This window comes from Callithrix jacchus, chromosome 14, assembly GCF_049354715.1.
Source record: "Callithrix jacchus isolate 240 chromosome 14, calJac240_pri, whole genome shotgun sequence".
NCBI lineage: Eukaryota > Metazoa > Chordata > Mammalia > Primates > Cebidae > Callithrix > Callithrix jacchus.
Window position 1 is genome coordinate 86,158,010 of NC_133515.1, and position 13,262 is coordinate 86,171,271.

General features: G+C 41.9%; 1 protein-coding gene across 3 annotated transcripts in view; it reads right to left on the minus strand.

The window, feature by feature from the left end:
• WDR43 (WD repeat domain 43) overlaps window positions 1-12,173 on the minus strand; it is a 61,652-nt gene extending 49,479 nt beyond the window's left edge. The window contains exons 1-4 of one of the 3 annotated variants that reach the window (XM_054245091.2): window positions 11,917-12,173; window positions 6,815-6,931; window positions 6,100-6,237; window positions 1,531-1,652 (exon numbers count right to left, since the gene is read on the minus strand). In XM_054245091.2, coding sequence (XP_054101066.1) covers window positions 1,531-1,652; window positions 6,100-6,195 — 218 coding nt within the window. In that variant the 5' untranslated portion in view covers window positions 6,196-6,237; window positions 6,815-6,931; window positions 11,917-12,173. Of the gene's footprint in view, window positions 1-1,530; window positions 1,653-6,099; window positions 6,238-6,814; window positions 6,932-11,216; window positions 11,776-11,916 lie in introns of those variants that run through there. The other 2 variants (XM_002757924.7, XM_035272930.3) reach the window with 2 other exon arrangements.
• Window positions 12,174-13,262: the final 1,089 nt, after the last annotated feature.

A 13,262-nucleotide genomic window follows, 5' to 3' on the forward strand; every position in this document is an offset into this window, starting at 1 on the left:
ACCGTTATTTCAAAGTCAACTTGTCAATATAAAATGGAAAAAAAAAAAGTCAACTTGTCTAAAAACCCCCAAACCATTTCTCTCTTTTGACCATAATTTCTATCCTCTACTATGCGTTATCCTCCTAGTATGTCCTCCCTCTAAACTGGTTACCTGCTTAGTTAGCAAAGCTGAAAACAACAAACTCAATATCCCTCCTCTACTGCAATCGAATGGTTTCGATCATTCCCATTTTCACTTCCCACACTTACCCTACAACCAGATTACAGTAACGATCTATCTGCCTTCTCTGCCTCTGAACTAGCTCCTTTCCCTAAATTCTACACATTGCTGACAGATAACTTTTTCCTAAAGCATTACTCTGAATAGTCTATCCTAGAGACACTGGCCTGCAGTGGCTTTTTTTTTTTAAAGACAAGGTCTTGCTCTGTCACCCAGGCTGGAATGCAGTGGCACAATCATGGCTCACTGCAGCCTCAACCTCCTAGGCTCAAGCAATCCTCCCACCTCAGACTCCATCATATCTGGGGCCATAGGCCATGCACACCACCACACCCAACAAGTAATTCTATTTTTTTTTTTTTTTTTGGTAGAGAGGGGGTTCTCTCAAGACGAAATTGGGTGGAAAATAAGGAAAAAAAAAAAAAAAAACACAAAGAAAAGGGGTTCTCACTATGTTGTCCAGGCTGGTCTCAAGCAATCCTCCCACCCTGGCCTCCCAAAGTGCTGGGATTACAGGCGTGAACCACTACACTTGGCCAGTGGCTCTCTCTGGCCTACCAGACAGAATCTAAAACCCAACAAAGAAGCGTAATAGGAAAACACTGTACCAGAACTCAAAATAGCAGGATTAGAATCCCTTCTCTGGCAGCTGCAGGACCATGGGCATCATTATCCTCATGAGGGTCCTCAACTACACAGTAGGTGGAACTATATTCAACAGCCCACATTTACTAAGCATCTCCTACGCAGCCAATCCCAGGATCGGGTGGCTGAACTACAATCAATTGTCTATGATCTTTATCTACAACACAAGGCCAGGCTCTTGGGATACTTTGACCCACATCATATACCATCCATTATCCCCTAGTGTGTCCCTCCTCTGAACTACTTTACTCAGTGCCATGTAAATCTTTTACATTCCTGTCTCACAGCATTTGCTCTTGCCATCTCCCCAACTTCCTCTCTCCACCCTGGATTCTCCCACCCTCCTCTATCCAAACCTTACCTATCTCAGAAGGTCCAATTGAAACCCCTTCTCCAACTCCAGGCCTTCCTGACACTACTGTACTCATCTGACAAATAGTCACATGCTATCTTGTGACATCTCTCGTACAGTTGCTTTACTTTTGTACCATTTTTAGCTTTTATGGATTTTGTGTATTAAAATCTTGCATGCCAATTTGATTAAAAGTTCTTTGAGAATGGAACCTATAACCTTATTAATGTCTGCATTCCCCGCAAGTCCAGCATTTGTCCACATCTACTGCATTTCCAAGCTGAGTCGCCCACACCACAAATGTTACTCACCACTTTACTTTGCACGTCTGTACGTTCCATTCCACAATATGTTTATCATCTGAACAACTATATAAACAGCCACTGTCTTGATGCCACTGTATGCAGTTGACTCTGTTGTCATGTCCACCACTCTGTAGATTAAAAAAAAATTAAAGAAGAAAATAAAACTTGTCTTATATATTATGATAATATGAACCCTAGAGTCATTACCAAATAATTAACTAAAATGTTAGGCCTTAACTAAAGCTTTAACCTATATCTATCCATTTTCGTTTCTCAACATCAAAATGAGATAAGCAGGCCAGGTGCAGTGGCTCATACCTATACTCCCAGCACTTTGGGAGGCCAAGGTGGGTGAATCATGAGGTCAGGAGTTCAAGACCAGCCTGACCAACAAGGTGATACACCGTCTCTACTAAAAATATAAAAATTAGCTGGGCATGGTGGTGCACACCTATAATCCCAGCTACTCAGAAAGCTGAAGCAGGAGAATCACTTGAACCCATCAAATAGAGGTCGCCATGAACCAACATTACACCACTGCACTCCAGCCTGGCTGACAGAGCAAGACTCCATCTAAACAAAAAAAAGAAAAAGAAATAAAAATAAAAATATGTAAAATTAGCAGGGCACGGTGTACATGCCTATAATCCCAGCTACTTGAGAGACTGAGGCAGGAGAATCACTTGAACCTGGGAGGCAGAGGTTGCAATGAGCCGAGATGACGTCACTGTGCTCCAGCATGGGCAGCAAGAACGAAATTCCATCTCAAAAAAAAAAAATGAGATAAACAGCTAGAACTTCAAAATGTTAGCTTTCCCTTCTCTGTTTAAAAATAATTAAACAAACAAACAAACAACTTCCACGCCACAAGACAACATTTAAGGTAAAAATCAAGTGTAGTCAAAAATATCCTTGAAAAATCTCTTGTAAAAAAAAGCGCCAAAGCTACGCCTCAAAAAAAGAAATCACTGTTACTTTGGGTAAACACTAAATGCTTCCTTGTACTATGGGGCCATAGCATATAAACAATACTTATCCATTTACAGCAGAGCAAGATGTCCCCTCACTACAAGGCACATAGTAATAGAAACTGAGAAGAGCTCATTCATATTTCCCATCTCACAAACATTCCAGGACTAACTTACTTAGCAGAATGAGGTGCTAAATCGCCCACACTGCAAGTATTTCCTTCTTTCTACCTGAAGTCACATTTATCCATTATCCATTCTCCCCAATATACCCCTCCTCTGGATTAACTTACTCAGTGCCATGTAAATATTTTACATTCCTGTCTCCCAGCATTTGCTCCTGCCATCTCCCCAACTTCCCCTCTCCACCCTTGAAAGGATTCTCCCACCCTCCTCTATCCAAATCTTACCTATTCTAGAAGGTCCAACCAATCCCCTCTCCTCCTCCAGGCCTTCCAAACATTACTATACTCATCTGACAAAGAGTCACATGCTACCTCGTGAAATCGCTCCTACAGTTACTTTACTTGTGTACCATTTTTAGCTTTATGTATTAAAATTTTGCAGGCATAAATACACATGCAATGAAACACCACTATGTACATATCTAAGCTAAGAATAAACATGATTACTCAAAATTACTAAAGCTACTTCCAAATAACATTGTTTCCACTTCAAAAGAAAAATTTTTAAATGTTAAGTCAGTTCAGTTACTTTCCTTCCTGTCAGCTGTCTACTCAAAGTACTAAGTCTTATATCATACACATGCAAATAAGTAAAGGATATGAACAGATACATATAGAAAGAATTCAGTTAGAAAATATACCAAAATACTCAACCTTGTTAGTAATCAAAGAAATACAAACCAAAACAAAGCGGCATTTTTAGTCTGTTCCTGTAGCAATCTGTTTAGCCTTATGATGCCCATGCTGGTGAGATTAGATAATACTATTGCTGGCAGCAGGGAAAAGCAGCACACCTTTTTGGAAAGCATTTAGCAATGTGTTCACTCACTTGTTCACTTACTCACTCAACAAATATTTACTAAATGCCACTTATAAGCTAAGCACTTTCAATATATTATTAGATCTAAGTCTAATCAAGTAAGGTAGGTTGTTAATACCCATTTAAAGGAGTGAGAAGTTAAATTATTCACACATTAACACACAACTAGTAGGATTCAACCTCAGGACAGCCTAGCTCCATTTCTACTTCACCATACCCATCCTAACACCCCTCACCCCTGACCCTCTTGATTCCTTTTTGATAAATTCATCCATGTTGAAGATACATTTACAATCTCTTGTAAGGCATTGAAATGATTTAAAAAAGAGTTCTAGGCTGAGCACGGTGGCTCATGCCTGTAACCCCAGGACTTTGGGAAGCCAAGGCAGACAGATTACATGAGGCCAGAAGTTCAAGACCAGTGTGGCCAACATGACAAAACCCCAACTCTACTAAAAATACAAAAATTAGCTGGCTATGGTGGCGCATGTCTATTAACCCCAGCTAATCAGGAGGCTGAGGCACGAAAATCACATGAACCCAGGAGGCAGAGATCGCACCACTGCACTCTAGGCTGGGTGACAGAAGGAGACTCTGTCACAAAAAAAAAAAACTTCTAGGCTCCAGCAGCCACAGCAGCTGAGTAGCAATCACACTGCACAAGATGCAAGGTACCAGCTGACCACAAAAAGCCTATCAAATTAAAGGACAGGTTCCTACCTACAGCAGGTATAAGAGCTCACCTGAGGACTACACTCAACTTGGAGGAGGGGGAAGAATACTTTCTTGTGATATGGATCTCAAAATGCTTTAAAATTCATTTATAGCTGAGTATTATTTTTGCAATCTTTAATATAAAAACAAGTAATACATTCACAAATGCAAACTTAAAATCAGATTAAAATGTTCGTCTAACAAATTGCTTCTTTGTTGCTGCTGTTTTAATGTGCTATTCAGCAGTGGTAATGACACTGCTGAGATAAAGTACTTATCTCCTACCACTGTTATTAAGTATAAATTAGTCAAAATTATCCCAGAAAGTTTGTTTGTTTTTTTTTGAGACGGAGTTTCGCTCTTGTTACCCAGGCTGGAGTGCAATGGCGTTACACAGGCTGAAGTGCAACGGTGCAATCTCGGCTCACCGCAACCTCCGCCTCCTGGGTTCAGGCAATTCTCCTGCCTCAGTCTCCTGAGTAGCTGGAATTACAGGCACGTGCCACCATGCCCAGCTAATTTTTTTGTATTTTTAGTAGACAGGGTTTCACCATGTTGACCAGGTTGGTCTTGATCTCTTGACCTCATGATCCACCCACCTCGGCCTCCCAAAGTGCTGGGATTACAGGCGTGAACCACCGCGTCCGGCCCGCCCAGAAAGTATTTTTATACTACATATATAGTAACCCTTTGGCTCACTAATTATAGGTTAGTAATCTATCAATCCATGTAAGAAAAATGAAATTCATTGTTTTACAACAATTTAAAAATTTGGAAACCCCTAAATGGTCAGCAAGTTAAGTAATGCAATGGACTATTCCACTTATTGGGATTTTAGGCAGTCATTAAAAATGTCTATAACTAGTTATTGGCAAATATAAAAGATGGTTATGTTGTAATCTAATGAAAAAAATCAGAATACAAACTAGATGGACAGAAGGCCAACTATGTTTTATTAACGTATGTGTAAAGCAAAGAAGTATACTAATTATTAAGAAAACCTCTTGGTGACAGACTTAGGTATAAATCATTTTTCCTTTTCAACTTTACGTATTTCCAAATTGTCCATAGGTGTTACTTAAAAAAAAATTTACAACATTCCTATATACAGGATTCCAGTGAACAAAAACATACTGCAACAGATATTGTCTGAACCAACTAAACCAGTTCGATTACTGTCTTCCAATGCCAAACCCATCCAAATGTTCTGCTGTGATGCTGGGACCGAGGAAACCTGATTTCTGATTTCCTAGTTGGATCTATAGGTTCTGCCAATAGGAACTGCTAGAGAAAGACAAGGATGGAGAGAGAGGGGACTTGTTCCTGTCTCTTTATTTGCATCACCCCAACAGTGGTAATCCCCAATAGCAACAGCTGAACACAATATGCCATTTTTCCAACCCTAGGAGAACCAGTCTCATCACATCTGTCAGAGACACTAGCACCAGGCAGCTGAAGCCTCCTTCTCAGTTTGGGGTCTGGATCCCATACCCACAGGGCCACTTATCAAGAGACAACCACAGCAGCACAACACCTGCTCCTAAAAGATCTGTGTCAGCAGTAACTCCAACTGCCTCCTTTATTCCCCTAGGTCAAGAGGTGGTGGGCTGCTTCCTGCAGTTCCTATCTATGATTCCTCAGAGCTCCTGTAACCCTTCCTTATTTTAAACCTAGTCAGTAAGTTTTCATACTCTGACCCATAATAAGGACTGCTGTTAACTATTACAGCTTTTCTCAAATATTACTACTCAGTTATATAAATGTAGATGAGACAGAAAACTGTCCCTATAACACAGATCCCATCACATACCTTGAAGTGTTTTTGTTTTTAATCATCTCTAATAATCAACTTCCCTGTCACTTTTAAATAAAATATATACACACTTACTATTAATTTACTGTGTAATTCTCCTTTTACTGTGCTGTATAATAAAATGCTACCAACTGCTGTGCCAAGAGCCAGTAAGTCAGTCTGGTTACTCATTCCTACAGCTTCTGATTTCCTTTTTTTCCTCTGGGGACTTTCCTGGAAAAAGAGAAAAACAATGTTTTTATTTAGTAAACACTAAAACATCATTAATGAACAAATACAAATTTTTCCTTTTCAACTTTATGTAGTTCCAAATTGTCCATAGGTGTTACTTAAAAAAAAATTTACAACATTCCTATATACAGGATTCCAGTGAACAAAAACATACTGCAACACATATTGTCTGAATATCTACCAGCCCACAAAAGACATTTTAAAAGGGAGGAAGAGAAAAGCTATTGGGTGACTTATTTCTCACTATTTTAAAAAGAAATCCCTCCAATAGGAAGAGAAACTCATCATTCTCTGTCGCATCTCCCTACAGAAAAAAATAAGGCAGCAAATAGGAAAACCTGGTATGTTCTTGGTACTCTCCTAACAGGTCCAAGAAGCCTCGATGCTGCTTCCATTTCTCAGAAATGGACCATCCCTCCTGATAGGTCTAACCTAAGCGAAGTCAAAGAGATTCATACCCAAGAATCTAGCAATCCTAAGCAGCCAATCCTTTTCTTTTCCCCTTCTAATTTACCCACAAATTCTAGCTTGGTTGTCAAGAAAAGGGACTCAAAATTACCCAGGTGCGTGGTGGCGCGTCCTGTAATCCCAGTTACTCAGGAGAGTGAAACAGAGAACTGCTTGACCCAGGAGGCAGAGGTTACAGTGAGCCGAGATCACACCACTGCACTCACGCCTGGAAGACAGAGTAAGACTCCGTCTCAAAAAAAAAGATTCCAGGAAGTCTTTCTTCTACTCTTGGTTTTGCCAAATCAAAACTATCTACATGAAGGTTTCTTGATATGTTAAACAGAGACAGGTCCAAATAAATTTACATAGCACATAACATGGTCAAAGCCTTAATTTCTGCATCTGCAAATCTGTGTTTTTCGGTAGAAGCAAGCAGGGGCAGGTAGAAGGAATACCCACAGAATTTATGACCAACTTTGAGGATCACTGGTCTAAACCTAAATAATACTCCAATTTATTAATCTCAAAGAACTAATGACTCATTTATTTTTCAGGCTGGATGGTCTTTATTTACCAGGATAAGCATATCTAAAAAGGCAACACATCAATTAAATCAGAAGTTTATATAACCAATGTTTCCCTTCCCTTGGGAGGGGACCTTTCAATTTTCATTGGTTAAAAATCCTAAGCATGCTTTAAGGCCCACCTCAAATACCATCTCCTCCATGGAAACTTCTTTCCCTTAAGACACATGTCATATCCTGCATTACAGACACTGCAAATATAAAATGTATTTCTTCTTTTACACCTTAGTCACAGTCAGTTGTGTTTCTTAAGTGTCCAGCACAGATTACATGGGTAAATACATAAAGTAATAAAAAAAAAGGTAGGCTAATAAATTTAGTTCATCTATTTGTAAATGGAAAATCTCAATTCCTGAAGGCACCAGGAGTGAATACCCCAAGGAGGTGATTTCTTGGACTAAGGAGTCTTTTCCACCACAAACAGCAGACTGAGTTAAACAATGGATACGGAAACCTGTCTTATGAGAAAAGCTTATCAGCATTTGATCCATTATCACCATTTGTTCCTGAAACAATCAGAAGGTTGAGGGAGAATCTGAGTGGCACACATGCATGATTTATAAAAGCAAGGAGATGTACAGATGGGATGAAGACAGAAAAAACACATTCAGGTGATGAGAAGTCTGAATTTGTGTAGTAATTAAAGCAATGACTTTTAGACTGACATCCCAGGGAAGGAAGTTTTACATGCAGAGCCACTACATTCTCATAAAAACACACATATAGATAACTGAAACAAGCTTCACAAACTTACGCGGGCAGTAGTACTCTGATACTTTCCATTCTATTTTGTCTTTAATGTCACAAGCCACTAATCTATTACACAATCCGCTAACGGATCAACATCTGCTCTGAAAAATGCTTAACTCTAGACACCAAAAAGTATGCCAAGTTTCAAGTGTCATTCTGCAATTGATCTCCTATTCCATTTCTTGGTGTATCTCTCTGCCACTGCATTTGTTTGTTTCACAAATAACAGTGAATACAATATGTACATAATTACATAAAATCACACACAGTATTTATAACAAATCAAAAGTCCTAATACTCAGAAACTTCTATTTCTGCCAGTCAGATCTAATCTGCAACCTTTACTTCTTAGGAAGTTTAAATATTAGTGAGACCTCAAGACAGAGCACTGCACATAGCACATGTAAGCTGTCCTGCATCTCTAAGGAATGGCAACGGAGACACCAGCTCAGATGCCCTGTCCAATGTCTGAAATGCCATGTGCTTCATTTAACAAGTACTAAGCTGTATAGGGTCATCTTAATTGCAGCAACAGCAAAGCAGTATAAACACTTTTACTGTGATAGCCAATAGCAGACAAGGTCTGTTTCTCCAAGGCTCAAAAGCAGAGAATGAAAAGTAGAAAAGTTGGAAGACTTTCAAAAGTTTTAAGACAATCAAACAGCAGCATCAGTTCCTAGATGGCTCAGCCACTTTACTGTGTGGCTTTGGTAGAGAATATAATTAAAAAACAAATTACCCTAAAGCTTAGTGCTTAAAAAAGGAGAGAACATAATTAACATTTCTGCCTCAGTTTACACACATAACTTGAGTAACTCTAAAAATAGCATCCATCTAGAGAGAGTCCATCCATTTGTATTTTTGCACTTTCCTAGAATATCTTCTTGTCCTCATTAAAGGTCCTCTTCCCCCAAGCTCCAAAGACCGAATGGAATGCTCAGCTACATAACATATAAAAACTCTCTACAAACTATTGTAGCATGACTGCAAAGTATTGTAATCATTATGTGACCAACAACAAGAGGGGACAATCTAATTTTCGAAATACTTGTGAACCACAAACTTAACCCCTGTCACCCAAGACACCCAGCACTAACTATCTTTCTCCATTGGTTAAGAGTTATCATCACCACACTTTGTCCTTGGGTAGCAAACTGCCAATTACTCAACCAAAGGTAGAATACTTTTCTTACAAACTGATTTACATCGGGGAATGCCATATTAAATGATAAAATGAGTCCAGACTCATTCAATAATAACACTTATTAAGCACTTATAGCCATGCGACACCAGTCACGTACATTGCCTAAGTTAATCCTGAGGATCCTAAAAGGTGGGTGCTATTACTTCTACTTCAAGTTTAAGAGTACTATTGTCATCATATGCCAGGACCTTAATAAAAAGCTGGAAAGTGGGTAACATCCTTTTCATGCCTCATACACTAAGGCTCAAAGATGTAAAATAAAAGGAAGAGTAATGAGAGCACCTTAACATATACCTTTTTTCCTAAGATATCTTGCTGCAGCACATGTGACTTTTTAATTTTATACCACAATATATGTGCAAGTTTGTTTTAATATAAGAAAGCTGCCTCTCCTTAGGTTTTAAGTCAAATTAGCGCTCCAAGAGGACACATCCTCAAAGTTGGGGGGGGGGGTGGTTCTCTACATTCCTTCCAGTTCTCTCAGCTCTGTGACTCAAGACTGAGAGTAACAAAATCAGGGCACTGGACCAGGAGTTCAGGGCACCTTGACTCTAGAGGCCACACTCCTTTATTGGGTATTAAGGCTTTGGTGAAGTCATTTACGTTTCTTAGCTCTGATTTTCAATTGTTTTTTTTTAAATTCAATAATTTCAGGGCATTCCATAGTCATGTGGTTTAAAAGAGAGAGTGAAGGTAAAACGATGCTGAAACCTAGAAAAATAATTTTTTTAATGTAGCTCAACTCTCGTTTGTCAATAAGGTCCTCAAAATTAAAGGAACTTGCTCAATATGGCAAAGCAAGTTTTGAATCTTGGTTATGAAACCAAATCCAGTTATTTTTCTAATTTACCATAGTGTTGTACATAATCCAAAACTATGACTTTTAATATGAGATTAGAAGTTTCTCTTGAGCATACAATGCAATTTAAAGTCAACAGAAAAGCAAAGTGGGCGACTTTTTTCAACCTAATATTAACTATTTGTTGCAGATAACCAAGAACTGACCTCTTAAGAACCTGAGTTCTAATCCTGGTTCCATTGTTTACTTTATTCAAGCTGCTAAGTTTCCCAGAGTTTCTGTTTCTTCCCTCCAAATGAGGCAGAAAGTTCCTTATCAACGTTGCAGAACTAACCATACAAATATCAATCAGATATTAGATACTTAAAGCACTTACTGTCAAGAACTATTCTAAGTGTTCTCTGCATTATTAGATATATTAATTTTCACAACCGCTCTATGAAGTAGGTATATTATCCTCATTTTATAAATGAGGAACCAGAGGCGCAATTACCACTATGAAGCAGAGGCTGGACTCAAATGCAGACAGTATAGCTGGCTTGGGTCCATGCACCACCTAACCACTGCTCCGTATTTCTCTCCGCATTACTATTATTACCACTTTACAGGACTGTTAAAATACAAACATAAAAAACTTTGAAAATAAAAGATAACCAGAGCCCTGTAAAAACTCTGATTTGTTTTTTTAACTTGTGTGTTTGACTTATGAGACCTGATAGGTTTCCTCTATGAATCAACAGGTTAAACTATGAGAACGTAGCTTAAAATTTGAAAAATATCTAAACATACCCAAAGTATAGCAACTTTTATGTAACCCTTCTCCCAACCCAAAAGTTTAGTAAAAGGTTCCCCAGGTCGTCAGAGAGTAAGATCTATCCTAATTTCGAGCGTTTACCGTTCTGAATACTTACAGCTCACACCACACACCTCAGGATACCTGATGCTTCCAAATTACTTTGCAGTGATTCGGTTTGGCTACTCTAGAAATGCAACAACCACGTGCTTGCTGAGTTAAGAGAGATGCAACTGAGTGACTCAACAGTGAATGGCATTTACCTGACACAGGTCCCTAACAGTGAAAAGTTTTGCCTAACTCGGCAGCTTTCCATCTCTAAAAGTAACTTCACTTGGACTCATAAAACATTCACTAAATCAAGCTACTACTTCACTTTACCTCCATATCCCAATGCAGACTTCAGATTGGGGTTGGGGGTGGGAGTGATGGGCTTTCAGAGGGGCGGGAGGGGCGAGCAGATGATTTAAAAAAAAAAAAAAAAAGCAGCAAGTACAAAAGGCTGAGAATGCAGAGGTGCCTGGAAAAGGCAAAATAATTGAGAGTCCCACGACCTGGACGTGGACGAGAACACGTGGTAAGCCGGCACCCAAAGTGTTGGACGGGGGTAGGAGGGGTGAGGTCCGGAAACAAGTACAGACTAGTCCACACCAACTGCCCACGGCAAAACGGATGAGCTGGATCAGAGACAGAAGAAAGTTAGATAGTCCCAAGAGGCGGCTCTGTCAAAAATTAGGACTCTGATGAGCAAGGCCCCGCAGAGGGAAGCCTCCCCGGAGGGCCGGGGGCCTCGGCGAACATGGCGGCCCGTCAAGAGTGGGGCGCAGGCCGCATGGGGCCAGCCGACAGGGCTCGGGTGCGCGGCCGGCCGGGTCGAGTTGCGCCCTCCCTCACTGCCCTTCCGGCAGGCCGCACGCAGGGCTGGCCGCTTGGGCCCAGTGCGCGCCGACGCCGCGCGCCGTACCTTCTCGCCCCCGGCCGCGGAGAGCCAAGCGCGATGCTGGGCCACGCGCCACCCAGCCCCAAGGCCCAAAGCCGAGCCCGGGAAGGCGCCCGCCCCGCGCCATCCCGCTCGCTTTACCTTGGCCTGCAACCGCGCTGGCGCCCAGGCCAGACAGGTGCAGGTACCGCTGAGGTGCGCGGAAGGCACGTACTCCTGATGTAGCCGGTTGCTGGCCGTCTCCCATACTCGTAGGTGACCGTCGGTAGACGCCAAAGCGAAGTAGGCCTGGCTGTGCGGGGAGAAGGCGCAAGGTACCCCAGCTGGGGCCAGAGGGTCGCCGCTACCGCCGCCGCCCGCCGCCATTGCTGCTCTGGCCCGGCTGCAGCCACGTGTTCGTCCGTGCGCAGGCGCACCGACGCGGGGCGGAGCCTGGAGGAGGAAGTGAGGCGAGGGAGCACCGCGAGCTGAGGGAGTGGCTCTAAGCGTCCTAAGCGAGCATCGGGCGGACCCACCCTCTGGACGGTGGCCCTCTAGGGCCTGCCACTAACTTGTGCTTGGGCGGGAGTGGGCATATCGGAACGTAACTTTACAATCAAGATCAAGCCCGGTTCCTTTAAAAAAAAAAAAAAATGAGCCGGACGCTGTGACTCACGCCTGTAATCCCAGCACTTTGGGAGGCCGAGGCTGGTAGATCAGAGTTCAGGAGTTCAAGACCAGCCTGGCCAAGATGGCGAAATCCCATCTCTACTGAAAATCCAAAAAAAATTAGCCGGGCGTGGTGGCTGGCGCCTGTAGTCCCAGCTACTCAGGAGGCTCAGGCATAGAATTGCTTGAACCAAGGAGGTTGCAGTGAGCCGAGACAGCGAGACTCCATCTTAAGAAAAAAAAAAGATAAGGTAGAACGAAAGGGTTAAAGGAAATCTTCAGCCGAGCGCGGTGGCTCACGCCTGTAATTACAGCACTTTCTGAGGCCAAGGCGGGCAGATAGCTGAGAGTTCGAGACCAGCCTGGCCAACATGGTGAAACCCTATCTCTACTAAAAATACAAAAATTAGCCTGGCGTGGTGGTGCGCGCCTGTAATCCCAACTACTCGGGAGGCTGAGGCAGGAGAATAACTTGAACCTGGGAGGCTGGAGGTTGCAGTGAGCTGAGATCAGGCCACTGCACTCCAGCCTGGGCGACAGAGAGGAGGGAAGGAGAGGAAGGAAGGAAAAAAGGGAGGGAGGGAAATCTTCACTTTCAACTTCATGATTGTAACAACTGTTTCGTTTTTCCCCTATTCACTTCCAGGCTGTAATCATTTACAACGTAACAATTTATTCAATTATAATAATGTGAAAGTGGCCAGGTGCGGTGGCTCACGCCTGTAATCCTAGCACTTTGGGAGGCCGAGGTGGGCGGATCACAAGGTCAGGAGTTCGAGACCGGCCTGACAAACATAGTGAAACCCCATCTCTACTAAAAATACAAAAAATTAGCCGGG